This window comes from Sinocyclocheilus anshuiensis, unplaced genomic scaffold (genome assembly GCF_001515605.1).
Source record: "Sinocyclocheilus anshuiensis isolate Anshui unplaced genomic scaffold, SAMN03320099.WGS_v1.1 scaffold68, whole genome shotgun sequence".
Classification (NCBI taxonomy): domain Eukaryota; kingdom Metazoa; phylum Chordata; class Actinopteri; order Cypriniformes; family Cyprinidae; genus Sinocyclocheilus; species Sinocyclocheilus anshuiensis.
Window position 1 is genome coordinate 1447006 of NW_015555741.1, and position 20906 is coordinate 1467911.

The 20906-nt window shown below is 34.1% G+C and overlaps 2 protein-coding genes across 4 annotated transcripts in view; one reads left to right on the forward strand and one right to left on the reverse strand.

The window, feature by feature from the left end:
• The window catches only part of LOC107673257 (unique cartilage matrix-associated protein-like), a 3271-nt gene extending 2194 nt beyond the window's left edge, over positions 1-1077 (forward strand). The window contains exon 5 of the mRNA XM_016466774.1: positions 736-1077. Within this exon, the coding sequence (XP_016322260.1) occupies positions 736-833 (98 nt within the window). The 3' untranslated portion in view covers positions 834-1077. The remainder of the gene's footprint in view (positions 1-735) is intronic.
• A 1189-nt stretch (positions 1078-2266) lies between these two features.
• Positions 2267-20561, reverse strand: LOC107673301 (calcium/calmodulin-dependent protein kinase type 1D-like). Of its 3 annotated transcripts, none has more exons than XM_016466842.1 (11): positions 20038-20561; positions 9226-9357; positions 8565-8639; positions 7223-7361; positions 6888-7017; positions 5689-5764; positions 5469-5581; positions 4820-4898; positions 3368-3455; positions 3122-3272; positions 2267-2980 (listed from the first exon to the last, which is right to left on the reverse strand). In XM_016466842.1, exons 1-11 carry the CDS (start codon positions 20130-20132, stop codon positions 2919-2921), a joined length of 1140 nt encoding a protein of 379 aa, XP_016322328.1. In that variant the 5' UTR covers positions 20133-20561; the 3' UTR covers positions 2267-2918. The 3 variants fall into 3 exon arrangements, with proteins under 3 accessions (XP_016322328.1, XP_016322327.1, XP_016322329.1); XM_016466841.1 differs by lacking the exon at positions 20038-20561 and adding an exon at positions 18169-18682; XM_016466843.1 differs by lacking the exon at positions 20038-20561 and adding an exon at positions 18169-18682 and having other exon boundaries at positions 2267-3009.
• Between the last annotated feature and the right edge of the window lie 345 nt (positions 20562-20906).

The window sequence follows — 20906 nt, forward strand, 5'->3', positions numbered from 1 at the left end:
ACACACACACACACACACACACACACACACACACACACATATATATATATATATATATATATATATATTTAATAGGCTAACTGAAACATTTAATTATATATTTGAATATTCTGTGATAGAATGATTTGTTTCATTTTATTTCAAGGTGCATTTAATTTAATATTTCATAAGGTTTTTAATTTTAAGGCATATTTAATTTCAGGTGGTATTTCATATATTTAATAAATACATTTATTTCACACCTTATTTACTTTATTTACTTATACTTACATTTTATTGTTTATTTATTAATTGCAACATTCCATGCCGTATTTCATAATTTCATTATTAAAAAAAAATAATTTTTATTCATTATTTACTGTAATATTGTTTTAATATCTTGCATATACTTTTCAAAATAGGCCCTACTGAAAAAATACACTACGCCTATATAATACAATAAATGCCATTGCTATGTGAGAGAAATTGCCTGATATATAAATATATAGAATTGATCATTTGTGACAATACAAAACTAATAGCATGTAATAAAGCTATATTTAAATCTGTATGTCTTTATGTCTGTAGCCTACAGTAGCTATACTTGCCAATCATGCACATGGTCATGCTAGTGCAGTATAGCATCAAATATTTACACAATTACTCAAATATTATATCTAGTACTGTGAAGGCCTATGTGTAATCATCTGAATACATAGTTAAAGCTAAAATTCCTGCATTTTTACTCTCCTCCAGAGCAAGACGAGCGCACCAGAGAAAAGACAGAGCAGTGGAGAGAGTTTCACTACGACGACCTCGACCCATCTTACGAGTACAACCGACACACGGTGTAAAACAGCGGATAACTACAACAGAACGGGTAGAGAGCTTTACAGTACTTTACAGTAGATTTCTGTGAAGGCGTTTCGGCACAATGTCTGCAGTAAACATGCACACAATAGCGCAAAAGAACGTAGCCTTATATGTGTATCCATGCATGCAGAACGTATGTAATCCATGTATCATAGTTCTTTAAGAAGGTCTCATGAAAGTGCGTATAAATAGTACATCAAATAAAAACGAAAACTCGTGGTATTGATACGCAAAAATGGACTTTGGCGTGCATATGATACGCATGTGTTTGGCGTGCATATAATACGCAGTTTTCGCGTGCATATGATACTAAATTTGTTGGCGTGCATATGATACGCATGTGTTTGGCGTGCATATAATACGCAGTTTTCGCGTGCATATGATACTAAATTTGTTGGCGTGCATATGATACGCATGTGTTTGGCGTGCATATAATACGCAGTTTTCGCGTGCATATGATACTAAATTTGTTGGCGTGCATATGATACGCATCTACCCCACAACCCTAATCCTACCCACTGCGTATTTATTTGGCGTACTATTTATACGCACTTTCATGAGATCGGATTGTTTTTTCATATGTAGGCTTTCATAACCCTTACTGTATGACTAAACTCGCCAATCGTTATTTTTATGGCTAGTTTAAAATCTATTGAACATTTCGTCACACACTATAATGACGCAAGTCATTTAATCATTCAAAGTAACCCGATTTTTATTAATTTTGTGCTGGGACAATGTAAAGTGTTATATTTAACACAAACATTTCATATTGTAAATCTTTGTAACAGCTACTTTAGGTTGCATCACAGTAAGTCAACAATAAATCTGGTGTTATCTTTGTCTTTAATGAAAATTTGAAACCATACACTCATCACAGAACAAATCTACTAGAGAAAACACTGCTTACATCATTTCTGCGACCTGAATGAAAGAACCAGCACGCAGCTGCTAAATTCTGAGGGCCGGTATGAAGACCAGGATGACATGCAAGATTTAGAGCAGAAACTGTTTGAATCTCTCACGGTAGTATATCAGTGGACACATCATATCAAAACAGCTTCAGTTAAACTTGGAAAAGTGCGATGTGTGAAATTTGAATCGTTTTCGCTTCCCTGAAACACAAGATCAGCAAATACAAATGTCCGTCACTGAAGCTGGTACTTTTCATATAGATCTGTGATAAAACAAACACGTTATTGGTCAAGCGTTTATCAATTTCCTCATTAGCCACAATTGAAAGAACTAAATTATGATAACAGTTTACATTACAGTTTCTATATTACATATATTTAATAATAATAATAATGTACTATTAATAGTAAGTGGCAATAGCAATAAATAGCTGAATTTACACAAAATATTACAATGCAACATAATCACTGCAATGTAAAGTGTGACCAAGTCATTTTAAAAAAGCAAAGCTTACTAAATAAATCCAAAACATACACAAAATAGTACTTTTCACCATCATTTTATACCTTCAGAAACATTTGACACAAATCACTCCAGATTCTTTCACTGATATTAACAAATTGCTGATAAAAACGTTAAACGACACACTACTGTTTGTTTATACAATATTCACATCCTTCATTCTCTGATTAATAAATGCCAGACGCATCCAGGACCGAATTTCATGTATATACCTATTGGATGACAATAAACGTGGCTATTGGTTTAAAGCCTGTATTTGAATCTCACATCCTTTATCGTTTGGTTCTTCAAAGCAGCAGCAGGTAGAAATAAAGCAGCAAAACGTTACGAGAACTCTTTAATGAATGAAAATCGTTTTATCTACACCTTTTTATCTTCTATTAAGACTCAGAGCAGATGTTCTTCATCTCAAGGTTCGTAATCTCCATTCAACAGCCACATAAAACAGTCCCCTGAAATTCACACAGGCCACTATTTATGAATCGGTCTTGTTTCATAGCACTCCATTGGCTTTCCAGAAAGGAAAACTGGTTTGATTGGGCGACTGTGGACAATGGAAGTTAAATAGAAGAAAACACCTCTTTCCACAAAGTGCAACAGTCAAGTGAGCAGTCTGACAAGAAGTGACGTCATTTGGAGCCAGTGATGATGGTAGTGACCGTGGATGGCCGCGTGTGCCGCTCAGACGAACCTAGACAAAGATAACACCCTCCTCAAGGGCTGTTTGACAATACGACATAATACAACACACAGCACATCACTGCTGATGAGTAACTCAAGTTGGTCAACAAAAGTCTTGTGAGTTTCATGAAAAATTAAGGCAAAAACTTACAGTCGTTGCGGTTGACTGAGGAAACATCGACCGACTGACTCTTCCCTGGCATGGATGTTAGATTCTGCTTCCTGTGTTGAGAGGAATCCATACTGCTGCCGAGCTGAAGACGCCTCATATGTCTGATCACTGCGGTAGCGTTAAACGCTTGCTGTGAGAGAAGAATACAGAATTTGAAATCACCTTTCATGCTGTTCAATGTAAAATTTCTTTTTGGAGGAAGGAGGAAAGGAAGTGGTCACTTACTCGCCATTTTGCTTTGGCAAAGTTCTTCTTCATCTGTCGGCTGACTGATTCGTGGATGTTCTTACAGAGCGCAGTATCACCAGCTATCCTGCAATCAGAGGAGAGTCAGCAGTTGGACATCCTGTCGTATCATCTGGCATCCAGAAGGAGGCAGAGTCTTGAGTACAACTATATAACGTAAAAACATGAAGCTTTGTGCTCCAGTGTTATTTTAGTATCATTGAGATACTATTATAGTTTCCATTTATATTTTAAATAAGTTTAATTTTTCCATTTTGTTGTTTATTTCATCTTTTAATTTTATTATAATTATGTTTAATTTTCATTACTTTTTTTTTTTTTAAATGTCTATATTTTTATTCATTTGTATTTTAGTGTTAGGTTTAGTTATTTTAGTACATTAAGTTAAAATGAGAAATGTTGGCTACTGGCTAAAATAAAATACTGAAATAAAAATAAAATAAAAGTTAATGTTCAAGTAATTTTAAAAAAATTGATTCAGTTTTGTTTTAGTACACTAGTAACCCTGTGCTCAATAACATCATGAGATGAATATAATTACACTTCTTGCAAGGTAATAATTAATATTATATAATTTATTATATGTAATTTTTAAGATTTATATATATACTGTATATATATACACACATACATACATCTTTCATGCTCACCATGGCTGCATTTATTTGATCTAAAATTTAAACATAAAATACCAATTTTTTAATTTTAATATATTTTAAAATGTAATTTATTTCTGTAATGCGATGCTGAATTTTCAGCAGCCATCACTCCAGTCTTCAGTGTCACATGATCCTTCAGAAATCATTCTAATATTCTGATTTGTGCCTTGTCAGGATTCAGTGATGAATTGAAAGTTCATATTCAGAAAAACAGCATTTATTTGAAATACAAACATTTTGTAACAAAAGTCTTTACTGTCACTTTTCATCAATTTAATGCCTACTTTTGAACTGTGTATATAAATTCTTACGTAATATATACAAAAATAGGCCTATTTTAGACCCTTTTTTAGTTTTTGACACTTTTTTTGCATTTTGACATTTTTGATATTCCCAGTTCTCATTATTGTAATGCATATGAATAAATATTATTTATACAGGTGCATCTCAATAAATTAGAATGTCGTGGAAAAGTTCATTTATTTCAGTAATTCAACTCAAATTGTGGAACTCGTGTATTAAATAAATTCAATGCACACAGACTGAAGTAGTTTTGTAATATAATATAATATAATATAATATAATAGGATTATATTATATAATTCAGGATGATTGGACCATTATTTCCCAGTCATTTCAATGTCCTAATTTACCTTATGCTTAATGTTATTAACAGCAACTAAAACCTTAAACCAGCAGCAACTAATATAACCCCAGGGTTTTTCATGCGAAAGGATGTAAACACATTGTGTCTATATTTCTGGTCACTCACCACGGATGCCGAAGAGCCTCTTCACAAGTGAGCCTCTTTTCTGGATCTTTCTGCATCAGGTTACTAATGAAGTCTTTAGCTATGAAACAACACAAATGTGAAAATAAAGACACCTGAATCAGTTGCACAAGGGTGCAGTTCTAATTGTGAAAAATGACACCCTCCTACACTTCCCCAGACACCAGGGAACAGCTTGTGGTGTGGGTGTCGAGTTGTTATTTTCAAATGATGCCGAATGGCCTGGCACCAGAAAATGCTTTTCAACTGCTGATTTATATCTGGCTGCAATACCACAATGTTACTTTCAAAAAACCCTTATTAAAGTGGTGCTCATGGGGAAAAAAAGTCGTGACTCAGTGACAAGTAAACACAAGAAAGCCAAGTCATACTTGATGGCATTTAAGTGGGTAGAAGAGACAAAAAGAGGTGAAGAAAGGTGTCATTTTCTCCAATACTGAAGCTGATACGAATAAATGTAGAGTTTATCTCATTCGTTTCAGTTTATCACTATGGAAGTCAATGGGACCCAATGAGTTGCCAACATTCTTCAAAATATCTTCTTTTGTGGTCTGGAATGACATGAGGGTGAGTAAATGAGGTCTGTTTAATATACGATTCATTTCACAGTGGTTTCCAATGCTATACACACCTGAATCAGAAATATCGTCCCAATACGGGGAATCAAACTCGTATTCGGCCCTCAATATTTGCTCAAAAAGTTTGGAGTCATTCTCGTCATAAAACGGAGGGTATCCACACAACCTGAGGAGGGCGAGGATTCAAAAGTGATGAGTATTTTAAAATAATGACTGTAAAAATGGTTTGGAAAGCAACCAAGTGTGTTTCATATGGGGTTAAAAAACACTCACAAGATGTAAGCAATCACTCCTATAGACCAGCAGTCCACAGCTTTGCTGTAAGGTTTCTGTGCTAATACCTCTGGAGCTGAAGTAATAAAAGACAGAGAAAACAAATGAAATGATACATTTACTAAAGTGTAAAAGGGTAATTATGGATAACTGACCCCAAAACAAATTGAATCATCATTTTGATCATCTCATGTCTATAGCTTTTTTCTGTCATGTAATAAAAAATGAAAGAGATAATTGCAATATTTTATCTCACAATTCAGACTTTTTTCTCACAATTCTCAGAAAAAAAGTCAGAATTGCAAGATATAAACTCGTAATTGTGAGAAAAAAAGTCAAGAACTGTAAGATGTTAACTGACAATTGCAAGAAAAATGACTTAATTGTGAGATTTAATAAATTGCTATTCCTTTTTTTTTTTTTATTATCCCGTTTTGGAAACAAATTTGCTTCTTAACCACTTTTTTTGTGCTTTTTTGGACTTGACAGACAAGTACACATTATCACTTCATAGTATACAATTTGCACAGAAATTGTAAAATATTTTATATTTGTATATTTTATATCAAAATAAATGGATATGAAACATATGAATATGGAAACAAAAACATATGGATTTGAAACACCAAATTTTATATTTGCATGAACTATTCCTTTAAGTATACTGTTAAAAAAAAAATTATCAGTGAAATTTGCGGTAAAAATGGCAGTATGGTTAAAAAATGCATACATTTTGTAAGTGTCATAATACTAACATACCAAATGACTAAAATATCTATTATTTTACCTTTACAATACAATGACAAATACTTTAAAAACACAGGTGGTAAAGAGAAATGACACTAAATTGATGCAATATTTATTAATAAAACCCTTATGTACATAACTGATCAGAAAAAAAAACTTATATAAGACATAGTTATTTCAGTGAACAACCATCAAATGGGAGAACTCTAGGAATGTCAGTTTATGGTTTTTCAGTGTACAGTTACAGTATAAGATGACTTGTTCTTTTTCACTTTTTAAAAAACTGTATATTTAACAGTATTGTACTGTAACAGTATAGATCTATTAGTTTTTTTTTTTTTTTTTACCATATAAAGAAACTTACCGTTAACCAATTAACAGTTTTTTACCAATAAAATGACAATCATTTTATTAAATCTTCAGATTCGGTGCAGAATAACACTGATATTTACCCACATATCCCGGCGTTCCACAGGCTGTGGACATGATGTCATTGGCTGCACCCTCCATCTTGGACAGCCCGAAATCACTTATCATAATCTTGGATTCTTCATGTGGGTTATAATAGAGCAGATTCTCTGGCTGTCAGGAGATGAGAGAAGGTGATAAGGTTTAAAAGTCACAGGGAGTTATTTTACACCGTACGTCTTGTTTCCACTGAAGTGGAAGTGAGTGATCGCAGTGCGGTGTCCTTTCATGCCTCATGTTCCAGCTTCCTATATACTGTATAGTGAAAGTATATCGATTTGTTTTGGTGTGAAGGAAATCAGTCAAGGGAAATCATCACCTTCAGGTCTCGGTGGACTATCCCCAGTGAATGCAGGTAGTTAACTGCATCCAGAACCGGCTTGATTAACGCGCTGGCATCCTGCTCCGTGTAGAAACCCCTCTCTACGATACGATCAAACAACTCCCCACCTGACACACTGAAAAATAAAAGAAATCTGTTTTTAACAAATGTTTTTTTAATAACATATAATACTTAGTTATAAAAGTCAAAATTACATGCAGGTATATATATTACTGATTACTGTCACTAAAATGTAATGCATCCTTGATGAATAAAAGGATTAATTTCTTACAGAAAATATATACTGACACCCAAACTTTTGAACAGTATATGTTTTCTACTTCATTATAGCTTTTTTATTCACTTTGTAAAATAAAATAAATACAATAAAAATAATTAAAATGATCATTAAAAATAAATTAAAAAATCAATGAAATGAAATAAAATAAAAAGTTAAAGAGTAGTTAAAATAAATGCATTAATATGTGGTTGCCAGGGATTTCTGGGTGGTTGGTAGGTATTTGTTTATTGGGCCAAGTCAGAATATAGAAAATTTGATTGTTCAGAAAAGTAATAGCACACCTTCAGTCAATAAGCAGCATGAAAAACAAAACAAAACAAAACCAAAAGCAAACCAAAAAAACCCAAAGAGCAAACCAAACCAAAACAAAGGAACACCCCCCCCCATTAACAAAAACCCATTATTAATTCAATTCAACAAGCAGCAAAATAAAAAAATTAATAAAAAGAATGGTTAAATTACATGCATTAATATGTGGTTGCTTGGAATTTATAGGTGGTTAAGTATTTATTTACTGGGCCAAAAGCAACAAAAAGCAAAGCAAAGCAAAAAAAAAAAGAAAAGAAAAAAAGAAAACAAAACAAATCAAAGGGAAAAAACAAAACAAAAAATAAAACCCAATTCAGATTATTCAATTCAACAAGCAGCAAACCATAAATAAAATAAAATAAAAAAACACCCCATTTTTAAATCTGGGTTCAAAAACAAAAAATGCTAATGTTTCTCATGTCAACCTATAGATTATGGATGGAGACTGGGGAAATCATCAGTTGTTCAGATCAATAAAATGATTTCAAACAACAGCAGCAGGCTTGTGCATGAATCAAAATAAGAATTGGCTCCCTTTCAAGTCATGAGTTGGACGCCCCACAGGACATCGAATTGAATTGAAATTCAACAGTCACACAACAAGAACAGATTTCTTCTTAAGTGTTTCAAGCTTTCCATCTTGCAAACCTGCTTCACATCGTTTGGCTCCCTTCCAAAGACTCTGCAGACTTAAAGCATTCATTGAAGTAGCAAACAGATTCTACTCACAGTTGCATAATAAGATACAAATGAGTGGGGCTCTCATAAATGTCTTCCAGTGCCACAATGTTCTCATGCTTGATCCTGAAAAGAACAGATGAAATAATTGATCAATCACAGCAAACCAGAGCCGCACATGAGTGGATTATGAAGCCTTTGTTTTGGATGGCAGAAGTTCGTTCCCGTACACCACAGCATACGTTCTGGGCTGGTATGTTGAGCTATTTTATTCATGCAGATGGTGAAAACAAAAGAAATTCCCAAATGTAACTCGCTAAACAAAGATTCTATCATTCTGACCACTGCATCTCCAATCCAGCTGCAAGCTGCAGCGTTTTTACTCGCCAACGTTTTACCATGACAACCACGGACCTGCGCTCGGCCTCAACGTGCGGTGAATAGAGGTCTGCGGCGGAGGCCACGTGAATCATTTGTACGGCCTTTAAAATGCTTCCGACGCTTTTGACAGGGACAGGTAGGAGTCAGTAAAGGTAGGAGGCTGTGAGGGGCGTGTCGTAAAGGCTGAGTCATCTCTCTCGCTCTGTGGAGAAAGGCTCAAACTCCCACTAACAGCTTCCTTTGAACTTTAGTGTTTCTGTAGCTGAGGAACTTGTGTAAAGCATGTAATGGGTGTTGGGTTTGTTATTTTGGGAGCTTTTAGAATACTTACTTCCTCAGCACTGCAATCTCATTTTCTATTCCGCTCTCTTTTCCTCTTAGTGCTTTTTTTGGAATGCATTTCACGGCGTACATCTCTCCTGTGGCCTTCTCTTGGGCCAGGACCACCTCAGAAAACGCCCCACTGGAAAAAAGCATGAAAGAAAGGCTAAGTGTAAAATAGTGGTTGGAGATTTTTTTGAATACAGAAAAAGGACAGAAACAAAATAAGGTGCTTGCAAGGTAAGCAGCGTATAGTAGAGTGTAATAGTCTGAAACAATAATGAAAATTGCATAATACAATAAAATAAAAAAATTAATTAGTAGTGCTTTAGATAGCCAGAATAAAATAGAACAAAATTAAATAAAACATAAAATAAACATTAAATTAAACATACAATAAAACAAGACAGCCTAGAATAAAATAAAATAAGCAGTTGTGGGGCAGAAGCATAGTAAATAAATAAATAAATAAATAAACAAACAAACTAGTGATTTAGACAGCCTACAAAGGGAAAATAAAAATAAATAAATAAAAAAATGCTTTAGAAAGCCTACAAAGGGACAGAAGCATAAAATAAAAAGAAACAATTATTAAATAAAATAAAAATAGTAGTGCTTAAGGCAGCCTACAAAGAGGCAGAAGCATCAAACAAAATAAAATAAAAAACAGTTGTTAGACAGCATACAAAGGGACAGAACCAAAATAAAATAAAATAAAATAAAATAAAATAAAATAAAATAAAATAAAATAAGCATTTGTGGGGCAGAAGTATAATAAATAAATAAATAAATAAACTAGTGATTTAGACAGACTACAAAGGGAAAATAAAATAAATAAATAAAAAATGCTTTAGACAGCCTACAAAGGGACAGAAGCATAAAATAAAATAAAAAAGGGACAGAAGCATAAAATAAAATAAAAAAGGGACAGAAGCATAAAATAAAAAAATTATAGGCAGCCTACAAAGGGAGAGAAGTATAAATAAAATAAAATAAAATAGCAGTGCTTCAAACAGCCTACAAAGGGGCAGAAGCATAAAACAAAAAAAAAACAAAAAACAAAAAAAACAGTAGACAGCCAGACAGACAGTAACAAAATAAAATAAAAAAATACTGCACAATCATTTGATTTAACCTATTTATGAGCATTTCAAATACTAAGGACCCACTTAAAATGTCTGTACTTCTTCAAATATTTGTTTAAACCAAAGCCAAATCTGTACGCACACATTCATGTCTGCTGTGATTCTGTAGGGATGTTGTATCATATGCACTATGTGTAATCAGTTGGCCATTGTGGCTTGCAGCTAAGCCTTTATTGGTCACTGAAAATCCGCTTTAATTCCTCGGCACACACAGTCATTTACAAACACTAACATGAGCACTCGCCGCAATCCGGAAAGCTTGTAACAAAAGGCCGTATTTCAGTCAAAAGGTTTCCTGAACCATTTACCAAATATAGGGCTTGGTGCTTTGCCAAAATGAAGCATTTGTCATCTGTTTCTTAAACTTTAAAATTTAACTCTCATCTGCGATTGAAACGTAAGCCCTTCAGGAGGCTAGAAATGTAGTGACTCATTGGCTGAGCGCCCAGCAGGTTGAGTACTTTGTAAGCTATGTGTTCATATAAGAGTGTGAGATTGCAGTGGGCGCAGCGTTCATCTCTGCAAAGGATTAAACTAGAAGAAAAACAACAGCATTAGACAACAGAGTGCATTAAACATCAGATTTAACACATATGTAATTCAGACATCTTTCACAGGACAACGTGAGCGGTGTTTTCCGGTGCAAACGGTGCTGGAGTGTTATGGATGGTTGCCAGGAAGTTGCTAGGCGGTTGTTAAGATGTTCAGAGTGGTATGCATTGCTATGCAGTTGCTAGAGAGTTATGGGTGGTTGCTAGGTGACTGTTTATTGGGCCAAGTCAGAACATAGTAAATATGATTGTTTAGAAAGTAATAGCACACCTCGTCAACAAGCAGAATGAAAAAAGAAAAAAAAAAGAAGGACAAAATAAAACATAGCAAATTTGATTGTTTGGAAAGCAATAGCATACCGCTATAGTCAATTAGCAACACACACACACACACACACACACACACACACACACACACACACACACACAAACAAACAAAACAAACAAACAAATAAATGTGATTGTTTAGAAAGTAATAACACACCTCATCAACAAGCAGCATGAAAAACAGCAATTCAAATTATTCAATTCAGCAAGAAGCAAATAATAATAAAATAAATTGAATAAAAAATAAAATAAAAATGGTATTGCACTGGTTGCAAGGGAGTTATGGGTAACACACCTCAAGTCAACATTAAAATAAACAATAAATAAAAGAAACAAAAGAAAAGAAATTAATATAAAATAAAATAAAACACAACAAACTTAAAGGGTTAGTTCACCCCAAAATGAAAATTCTGTCAATTTTCAAAAAACTTCAATTTTGTGAAGTTACGATAATACTTTTTGTGCGCAAAGAAAACAAAAATAACAATTTATTTAACAATTCTTCTCCCCCAAGTCTTCCGCCATTATGGAGAGTACCCAAGAATGTAATCAGCGTTGTTTACGTTCGAGGTGGGGGGGGAGAAGAATTGTTGAATAAAGTCATAATTTCTGTTTTCTTTGCACAAAAAATATTATTCTCGTAGCTTCGCAAAATTGAAGTTGAGCCACTGATGTGACATGGACTGTTTTACAGATGTCCTTACTACGTTTCTGGACCTGGGAACATTACAGTTGCCTTGCTGTCTATGGGAGGGTCAGAGAGCTCTCTGATTTAATCAAAAATATCATAATTTGTGCTCCGATGATGAACGAAGGTCTTACGGGTTTGGAACGACATGAGGGTGAGTAATTAATGACAGAATTATTATTTTGGGGTGAACTAACCCTTTAATTGTATAGAAAGTAATAGCACACCTCAAGTCAACAAACAGCACCAAAAAACTAAACAAACAAAAACAAAAACGAAATAAAAACCCAACGCAAACCAAAATACAAAACAAATAAAAAAAACAAACCCTATAATTCAAAGCAAATAAAATAATAATAAAAATAACATAAAATAAAGAGTGGTTCTGATTGGGCCAAGTCAGAACATAGCAAATTTGATTGTTTAGAAAGTAATAGCACACCTCAAGTCAACAAGCTGCACGAAAAAACAAAACAAAATTTAACCCAGAAAAGAAAAAAAAATACAAAACAAAACCAAACAAAACAAAACCCAGAAAAGAAAAAGAATACAAAACAAAACCCAAAACCTATAATTTGGGTGATTCAGTTCAACTAGCACAAAAACAAAACAAAACAAAACAAACTAAATTAATTAATAATAATAATAATAATAATAATAAAAAAAAACAAACAAACAAACAAAAAAACAGAACAATTCCAAGAGGGCCCTAATAAAATAAATAAAAAAGAACAATATCTTTCTAACTAATATACAGTAGAGTGCAATAGAGTAGTTATTTCAATTTTTGCCATCAGTCTGATGTCAGTCAACCAACAGCAGAGAAAATCATCAAAGCCACAGGAAGTGTAAACTTTCAGAAACTCAATGCCATGTGTGTCACACCTTGAGGTAAAGGCTATGAAAGCATGACCGTTAACCCACATCCACTGACCTTCATGTGCTTTGTGTTCCTTGACTGTAAAGTACATTTTGCAACAAAGCTCTTCTCTGGAAAGCATGCATGTGTTTGCCTATTACACTCCTCATTTGCATAGCATGAGGTTAACGAGGAAGAACTAGTCTTCATATATCATGACTATGTGGTTTATGACCTCAATGCTAATGCTGAATTTCTCAAGCAAATGTCAGTTTTATAACTCTATATATAAGCGTATGGGATGTGGGTGTAGTCACACATTATGGGATGTGAGGGAACTTCAATTCAGAACAGAGCAGCTAAAATAGATTTATTTAGAGGAATAATTCAACCAAAAAAGGAACTTTTTGTCATTTCAACAATGACATACTGAACTTGCGCGACCACAACCTCAGGTTAATTCAGGAAAACTAGCACCTCCACTTGGAAGGTGACAGGATTAAGACGGGATTAATCTAAAATTAACGGATTAACACTACACTGATGGTATTTTCTCATTTAGAAATGCCTAAAGCGGTACAAACGGAGTTTGAACAATAGAGACTGTGTGGATGGGTGGAGATTGTGTGTAGGTTTTTGTTGACTTATTGTGTGTAGGAAAGTCTGAGCTATTTCTGACAAGAAATAAAATGCGGCCAAAGCCATACAACCAAAACAACAGGTGTCATTGTCTTTGCATAAATCGAAAACATGCTTGCATGCAGATTCCATCCCATTACAGAATATATAATATAATAGTGTTTTAGAGTGCCTAAACATCTTTAACTTACTGTAAAGCATAGCTGATATCATAAAAGGCACAGATGAATAATAACTAGGTATAATTTAATTTAATATGAATAATAATACGAAGAATAAACAACTTTTCTGCCAAAGTAATCTAACTGGAAAAGTGCTATAGGAACTTGGTACATTATTATTATAGAAATACAAAATCTGCATGCTGAATTCTATGATTTCTAAGAATGTATTTTTAAACAAACATGTCTGTGAGCGGTTTTCAGTTTAGTGCATCTGGAAAATCTTGTGTAAGGCGTATTAGAGAATATGTCATGTCATCTTCAGGATGGGAAATCCTAGAGAGATAATCCAAAACATATTCTAGATTTATGCTTGTTCTTGGTCAAATTTAGCACACATCATTGCAACAGCTTTTAACATCTACTACCAAATGGAATTCTATTTTTATATTAGACTATATTAAATATATAAACTACCGTTCAAAAATGTGGAGTCGAAGATTTTCTGGAGTCTCTTATGCTCACCAAGGCTGCATTTATTTAATCTAAATACAGTAAAAACAGTAATATTGTGAAATATTATTGCAATTTTAAATAACGCTTTTCTATTTTAATATATTTTAAAATGTAATTTATTCCTGTGATGCAAATCTGAATTCTCAGCATCATTACTCCAGACTTCAGTGTCACATGATACCTTCAGAAATCACTCTGATATGCTGATTTCCAGCTCAAGAAACATTTAGTATATTATTATCAATGTTGAGAACAGTTATACATTATTTACGTAATATTAATATTTTAGTAATAATAATATTTTTATGGAAACTGTGATAGCCTACATTTTTTCTGCAATTATTTGATCAAAAGAAAGAACAAAAGAACAGCATTTATTTGAAATAGATTTTTGTTTGTAACAGTGTAAAAGTCTTTACTCTCACTGATAAAGATAAATTAAATATGAATTTCTTTCCAAAAAAAAAAAAAACCATGGTCCAAACCTTTGAATGGTAGTGCATATAAGTTTAAAATTTAATTTATTAAACATATAATTAATATATACATTTATGTTTTACAAAACCAATTTTAAGCATTTATGCATAAGCTTTTGGATCAAAAAGTTTAAAGATCATGACAAATAAAATCACTCCAGTGTGTTCAAACTTTTGGTGGTATAATTTAGGGATCTTCGTTCCTGTTCCTAAAGAGTTTTAAGCTGCATCCGAAATCAAATACTTCCCTACTATATAGCATGCAAAATTAAAAAATGTAAAAAACAACAACAACAAAAGCAGTATACCAAAATTATAGTATGTCCGAATTCATAGTATTCGAATATAGAACCTACTTTTTTAATAGTCGTGAAGTAAGTTCAAACTCAAACGTAGTACCTACTAAGACGGTACCTGATTTCGGACGCACCGTTAGTTTCAGCTCCAACACACCTGCTACAAATTTTCAAGTATAGTCCCGAAGACCTCTATTAGCTTGTTAAGCTAAACTCTGCAGGAAGTGGGTCTTCTCCAGGAGCAGACTTGAAAACTTAGGGTGTAATTCATGCTGTTGGTGATGACGAATGGCCATTGCATCATAATCACCATAATCTTTGAAATCAGAACTCAAATGACTGGAATAATGGGGGACTGGAATAATGGAATAATGACATCCTCCAAGCATTAGAATGACCTTAAAAGCTCTTCTACAATGGTGTGTGCACAACACAATAAAAAACTATTATAATCTGGACATGCAAAGAGCGAGACTTGAGAAACAGAAAACCTGGAAACTGTATAGTCTTTCCCCTCTTCTGCAGTCATACAAGTCAAACAGTCAGATTGAGACAATCAGCACATGTGCAAACACGACTTGTGATTCCTGCTGTTGGACCGCTGAGATGTAATACGGTATCAGAGTCTGGGACAAGGAAGCATGTAATTTGGAGTATACTCTATGAGGTGTAAAGCTATTGTAACTGGCGGGACTAATGGAGCTTCTATACAAATAAAAACATTTACAGGTCAGGATTGGTCTGTATCCACTAAAGCTGCCGGTAAATCCTTTTGTAAGAGACTTTTGGTGTGCTATTGTAAAAACGTTATGTAATACAAATCTCCATCGTGTTATAATGTCTGTTTGTGACCCAAGCATCCTCATCTGACTTATACACACATTATCTTTTAGATGTTTGGAAAATGCACTGAATTAAAAATTTTTTTTTTTAAATTAAATTAAAAAATAAGATACAAAATTTGAGCTCATCTGCCTTATATAGACATAAATTAAATTAATAAAATTCAATAAAATAAATATTTGAGCTAATCTGCCTTATATAGAAATAAATTAAATTAACAAAATAAAATAAAATAAAAAAAGATATTTGAGGAACGATTCATGCCTGACCTGACCATAATCATCTGCCTTAAACACATTATCTTTAGATGTTTGGAAAAGGTACTGAATTGAAAACTTAAATTAAATTATAAAAGTATAAATACTAACTAAAAATATAAAACAAAAATAAAATAAAATAAATATTTGAGCTCATCTGCCTTGTATAGACATACATTAAATTAACAAAATAAAATAAAATAAAATATTTTAAGTATCATTTATGCCTGACCTGACCACAATCATCTGCTTTAAACACATTATCATTAGATGTTTGGAAAAGGCACTGGATTGAAAACGTAAATTAAATTTACAACAAAACAAAACAAAATAAAAAGTAATAAAATAAAATATTTGAGGTAGCAGTGACCTGACCATAATCCTGTGCCTTATGAACATATCTTTAAAAAGGCACTAAATTGAAACAAATTAAATAAAAATTTTTTTTTTTAAATAATTAATTTAAATTAAGTACAAGAATGGTAAAAGACTATGATATAGCACAGATGCATTGCAATCAATTCCTGATTAACTGTTTTGAAAATTATCCATAGTTCATTTTACAATGGTGCTGAACGTGTCAGCTAAGGGACTATCACAGTTTACAGGACAAGTAAAAAAATAAATGAATAAATAAAAACCACACAAATGGTGAAAGATGAAAAAAATGTTCTCTCTCTAAGGGACATAAAAATAAATACCTGTCCTGTTTTTAGTCCCTGTACACCATATAAATAGACATCTCTTGGTCTATTTCAAGGAATTACTACACTCTAAAAAATGCTGGGTTAAATACAACCCAGTGCTGTGTAAAATAGGGACAAAGCCAGCAATTGGGTTGTTTTGACCCAGCGGTTGGGTTACTACCCAGAAGGTTGGGTTGAACATTTAACCCAACCGCTGGGTCAAAACAACCCAATTGCTGGCTGCTACAACAGAAGAGGAACAGTTGTTCATGTCAACATAAGGCCATGTTGCCGGATGTGGCGGATGTGGGGTGACTGAAGAAGGCCTGCACATTAAAACCCGCTATGCCAAGTAGGTTAAATATGGATTTTATGGATTTACATATTATGCATTGATACAGACCACATTGCCCACATCAAAACACCCTATTATATGTCTGGTTCAATATGCAGCTATGCAGTTTATAAGAACAAATAAGGGACTGCTGTTATACACTATCACCTTAGTCACAGGGTAGACAGTTTTACAGTTCATTTAGCCATTACTAGTCTTGCGCTCAAGGTCATGAAACAAAGTGTTTATTAGAAGCAGAAAGCTGATATTGCTACAACCATCCAGCTGTCTATAATCAATTTGTTTACCCTATAAATCATGGGAACAGTGTTGACTGACAAACCCTACAAAAAATGTAAGATAGTGATTTTAAGAAAGCAGGATTTTAAATCACTAATAGGATTAAAAAAAAAATGATTACATGATAGTTTTATTTTTACATTTATTGAATTAAATTTCATTTTAATAATTATATATCATGGTAACAGGTTGACGGATAACCTGGGGATGCAAATTCAAGTCTTTTTTTTATTTCAACCAGTCTACTAACATCTCAATAAATAATATAAACATGTATGGAAAGTAAAGTGTTATTAGAAAAATTATTTAATGCTGATATTTATTTATATATAGGATTATAATATATATTATCTTTTTAATTATGATCGATTTCATGAGACAGATAGACAGATAGATAGATTTAATTTCAGTAATTATTTATGATTGTAACAGGATTGACAGATAACCTGGGGGATGCAAATTAAGTCTTTTTTATTTATTTAACCTGTCTATTAACGTCTGAATAAATAATATAAGTATATGCCTATAAGTAGAGCAGGCTAAATACAATAGTCTATACCAGCTTTTATTTTCATAGGATATATACATAGCTTATGCAAATGAGTGTCCTGTCCTTACACATAACGTTATATTCATGAGGGACAAAAAACGCAACATTTTCTCGAGTCACTGAGCCAGAAAAATAAGCTTTCACTTTTTAAGCCATTTATAACCCAGCAAATATGGGTTTAATGTGATGATTAAGTGAAGTATTTCACCTCAATATTCTCACATGTCAAACTTTGAGAACGCAAACTGGAGGATATTGACTCTCTGATATGGAGATTACGATCGCCGTCAGTCATTCACAATGTCAAAGTATCATTCATACTCACGTCCCGAGGATTTCCTTAAATTCAAATATCTTCCTGATGTCATCCACTTGCTTTTTCCACGATCCATTCACAGATTCCTCGCTTCCCCCGGCCATGGTGCTTCCAGGGTGAGCGCTGCCTCCGAATAACCTTCTTAACGCGTCAATCTTTCCAGCCTTACAGGAAACACAAAACACAAACGGATAAAGCCGCGAACGCGAGTATCGGTCTCTGTGACTGTGCGACAGGCTTTAATCGTTGCCCGCATTCCGTTTCATGCCGCCCGGTTACGGTACCGCCAACAGAACGAGGACTGACCAGCGCACAGCGACTAATCCAATCCCGCCTCACTGACTCACCGCGCTCGAGCTGAACCGACAGAACGTGTAACGCGCGCGCAAATGCGTGATTCCGTGTTCTCGAGGTATTGAAGTAGGGCTGCTGTACCGCACCGGTTGACAAATGATGCAACTGTTGCCCGGTAAATAACCGGTGAGCGCGTGAGGGATGACAGCAGACGGCTGAACAGACTGCGTCAGGAACGGTACACCTGCTGCGTCAAGAGTAATACTGCACTTATCATTAGCCATACAAACTCTGTAAGTGAGGAATATTTCATTGCTGCTACAACAGAAGAGGAACAGTTGTTCATGTCAACATAAGGCCATGTTGCCGGATGTGGGATATTAAAAGTGACTGAAGAAGGCCTGCACATTAAAACCCGCTATGCCAAGTAGGTTAAATATGGATTTAAAATGCATACATATTATGCATTGATACAGACCACATTGCCCACATCAAAACACCCTATTATATGTCTGGTTCAATATGCAGCTATGCAGTTTATAAGAACAAATAAGGGACTGCTGTTATACACTATCACCTTAGTCACAGGGTAGACAGTTTTACAGTTCATTTAGCCATTACTAGTCTTGCGCTCAAGGTCATGAAACAAAGTGTTTATTAGAAGCAGAAAGCTGATATTGCTACAAACATCCAGCTGTCTATAATCAATTTGTTTACCCTATAAATCATGGGAACAGGGTTGACTGACAAACCCTACAAAAAATGTAAGATAGTGATTTTAAGAAAGCAGGATTTTAAATCACTAATAGGATTAAAAAAAAAATGATTACATGATAGTTTTATTTTTACATTTATTGAATTAAATTTCATTTTAATAATTATATATCATGGTAACAGGTTGACGGATAACCTGGGGATGCAAATTCAAGTCTTTTTTTTATTTCAACCAGTCTACTAACATCTCAATAAATAATATAAACATGTATGGAAAGTAAAGTGTTATTAGAAAAATTATTTAATGCTGATATTTATTTATATATAGGATTATAATATATATTATCTTTTTAATTATGATCGATTTCATGAGACAGATAGACAGATAGATAGATTTAATTTCAGTAATTATTTATGATTGTAACAGGATTGACAGATAACCTGGGGGATGCAAATTAAGTCTTTTTTATTTATTTAACCTGTCTATTAACGTCTGAATAAATAATATAAGTATATGCCTATAAGTAGAGCAGGCTAAATACAATAGTCTATACCAGCTTTTATTTTCATAGGATATATACATAGCTTATGCAAATGAGTGTCCTGTCCTTACACATAACGTTATATTCATGAGGGACAAAAAACGCAACATTTTCTCGAGTCACTGAGCCAGAAAAATAAGCTTTCACTTTTTAAGCCATTTATAACCCAGCAAATATGGGTTTAATGTGATGATTACGTGAAGTATTTCACCTCAATATTCTCACATGTCAAACTTTGAGAACGCAAACTGGAGGATATTGACTCTCTGATATGGAGATTACGATCGCCGTCAGTCATTCACAATGTCAAAGTATCATTCATACTCACGTCCCGAGGATTTCCTTAAATTCAAATATCTTCCTGATGTCATCCACTTGCTTTTTCCACGATCCATTCACAGATTCCTCGCTTCCCCCGGCCATGGTGCTTCCAGGGTGAGCGCTGCCTCCGAATAACCTTCTTAACGCGTCAATCTTTCCAGCCTTACAGGAAACACAAAACACAAACGGATAAAGCCGCGAACGCGAGTATCGGTCTCTGTGACTGTGCGACAGGCTTTAATCGTTGCCCGCATTCCGTTTCATGCCGCCCGGTTACGGTACCGCCAACAGAACGAGGACTGACTAGCGCACAGCGACTAATCCAATCCCGCCTCACTGACTCACCGCGCTCGAGCTGAACCGACAGAACGTGTAACGCGCGCGCAAATGCGTGATTCCGTGTTCTCGAGGTATTGAAGTAGGGCTGCTGTACCGCACCGGTTGACAAATGATGCAACTGTTGCCCGGTAAATAACCGGTGAGCGCGTGAGGGATGACAGCAGACGGCTGAACAGACTGCGTCAGGAACGGTACACCTGCTGCGTCAAGAGTAATACTGCACTTATCATTAGCCATACAAACTCTGTAAGTGAGGAAGAATCTTTGATAAACGGTCTGTTTAAATAAACAGTACACACTAATACAGCCAAGAATAATAAATATTTCCAAGACACTACTACAGGTGAATAGGGTAATTTTTTTTCAAATAAGACATCACCATACTTACCTAGTTGATTTACCACCGTACGTTAAGACAATTGTTTTGGTTTAGCCTACAAGTTCTCTGAAACAGTATGCTTAAATATGCAAATGATGGATTAGCTATTGAAATATACACTAATTTGCATACATTTGACGTCTGAACATTAATAAAGC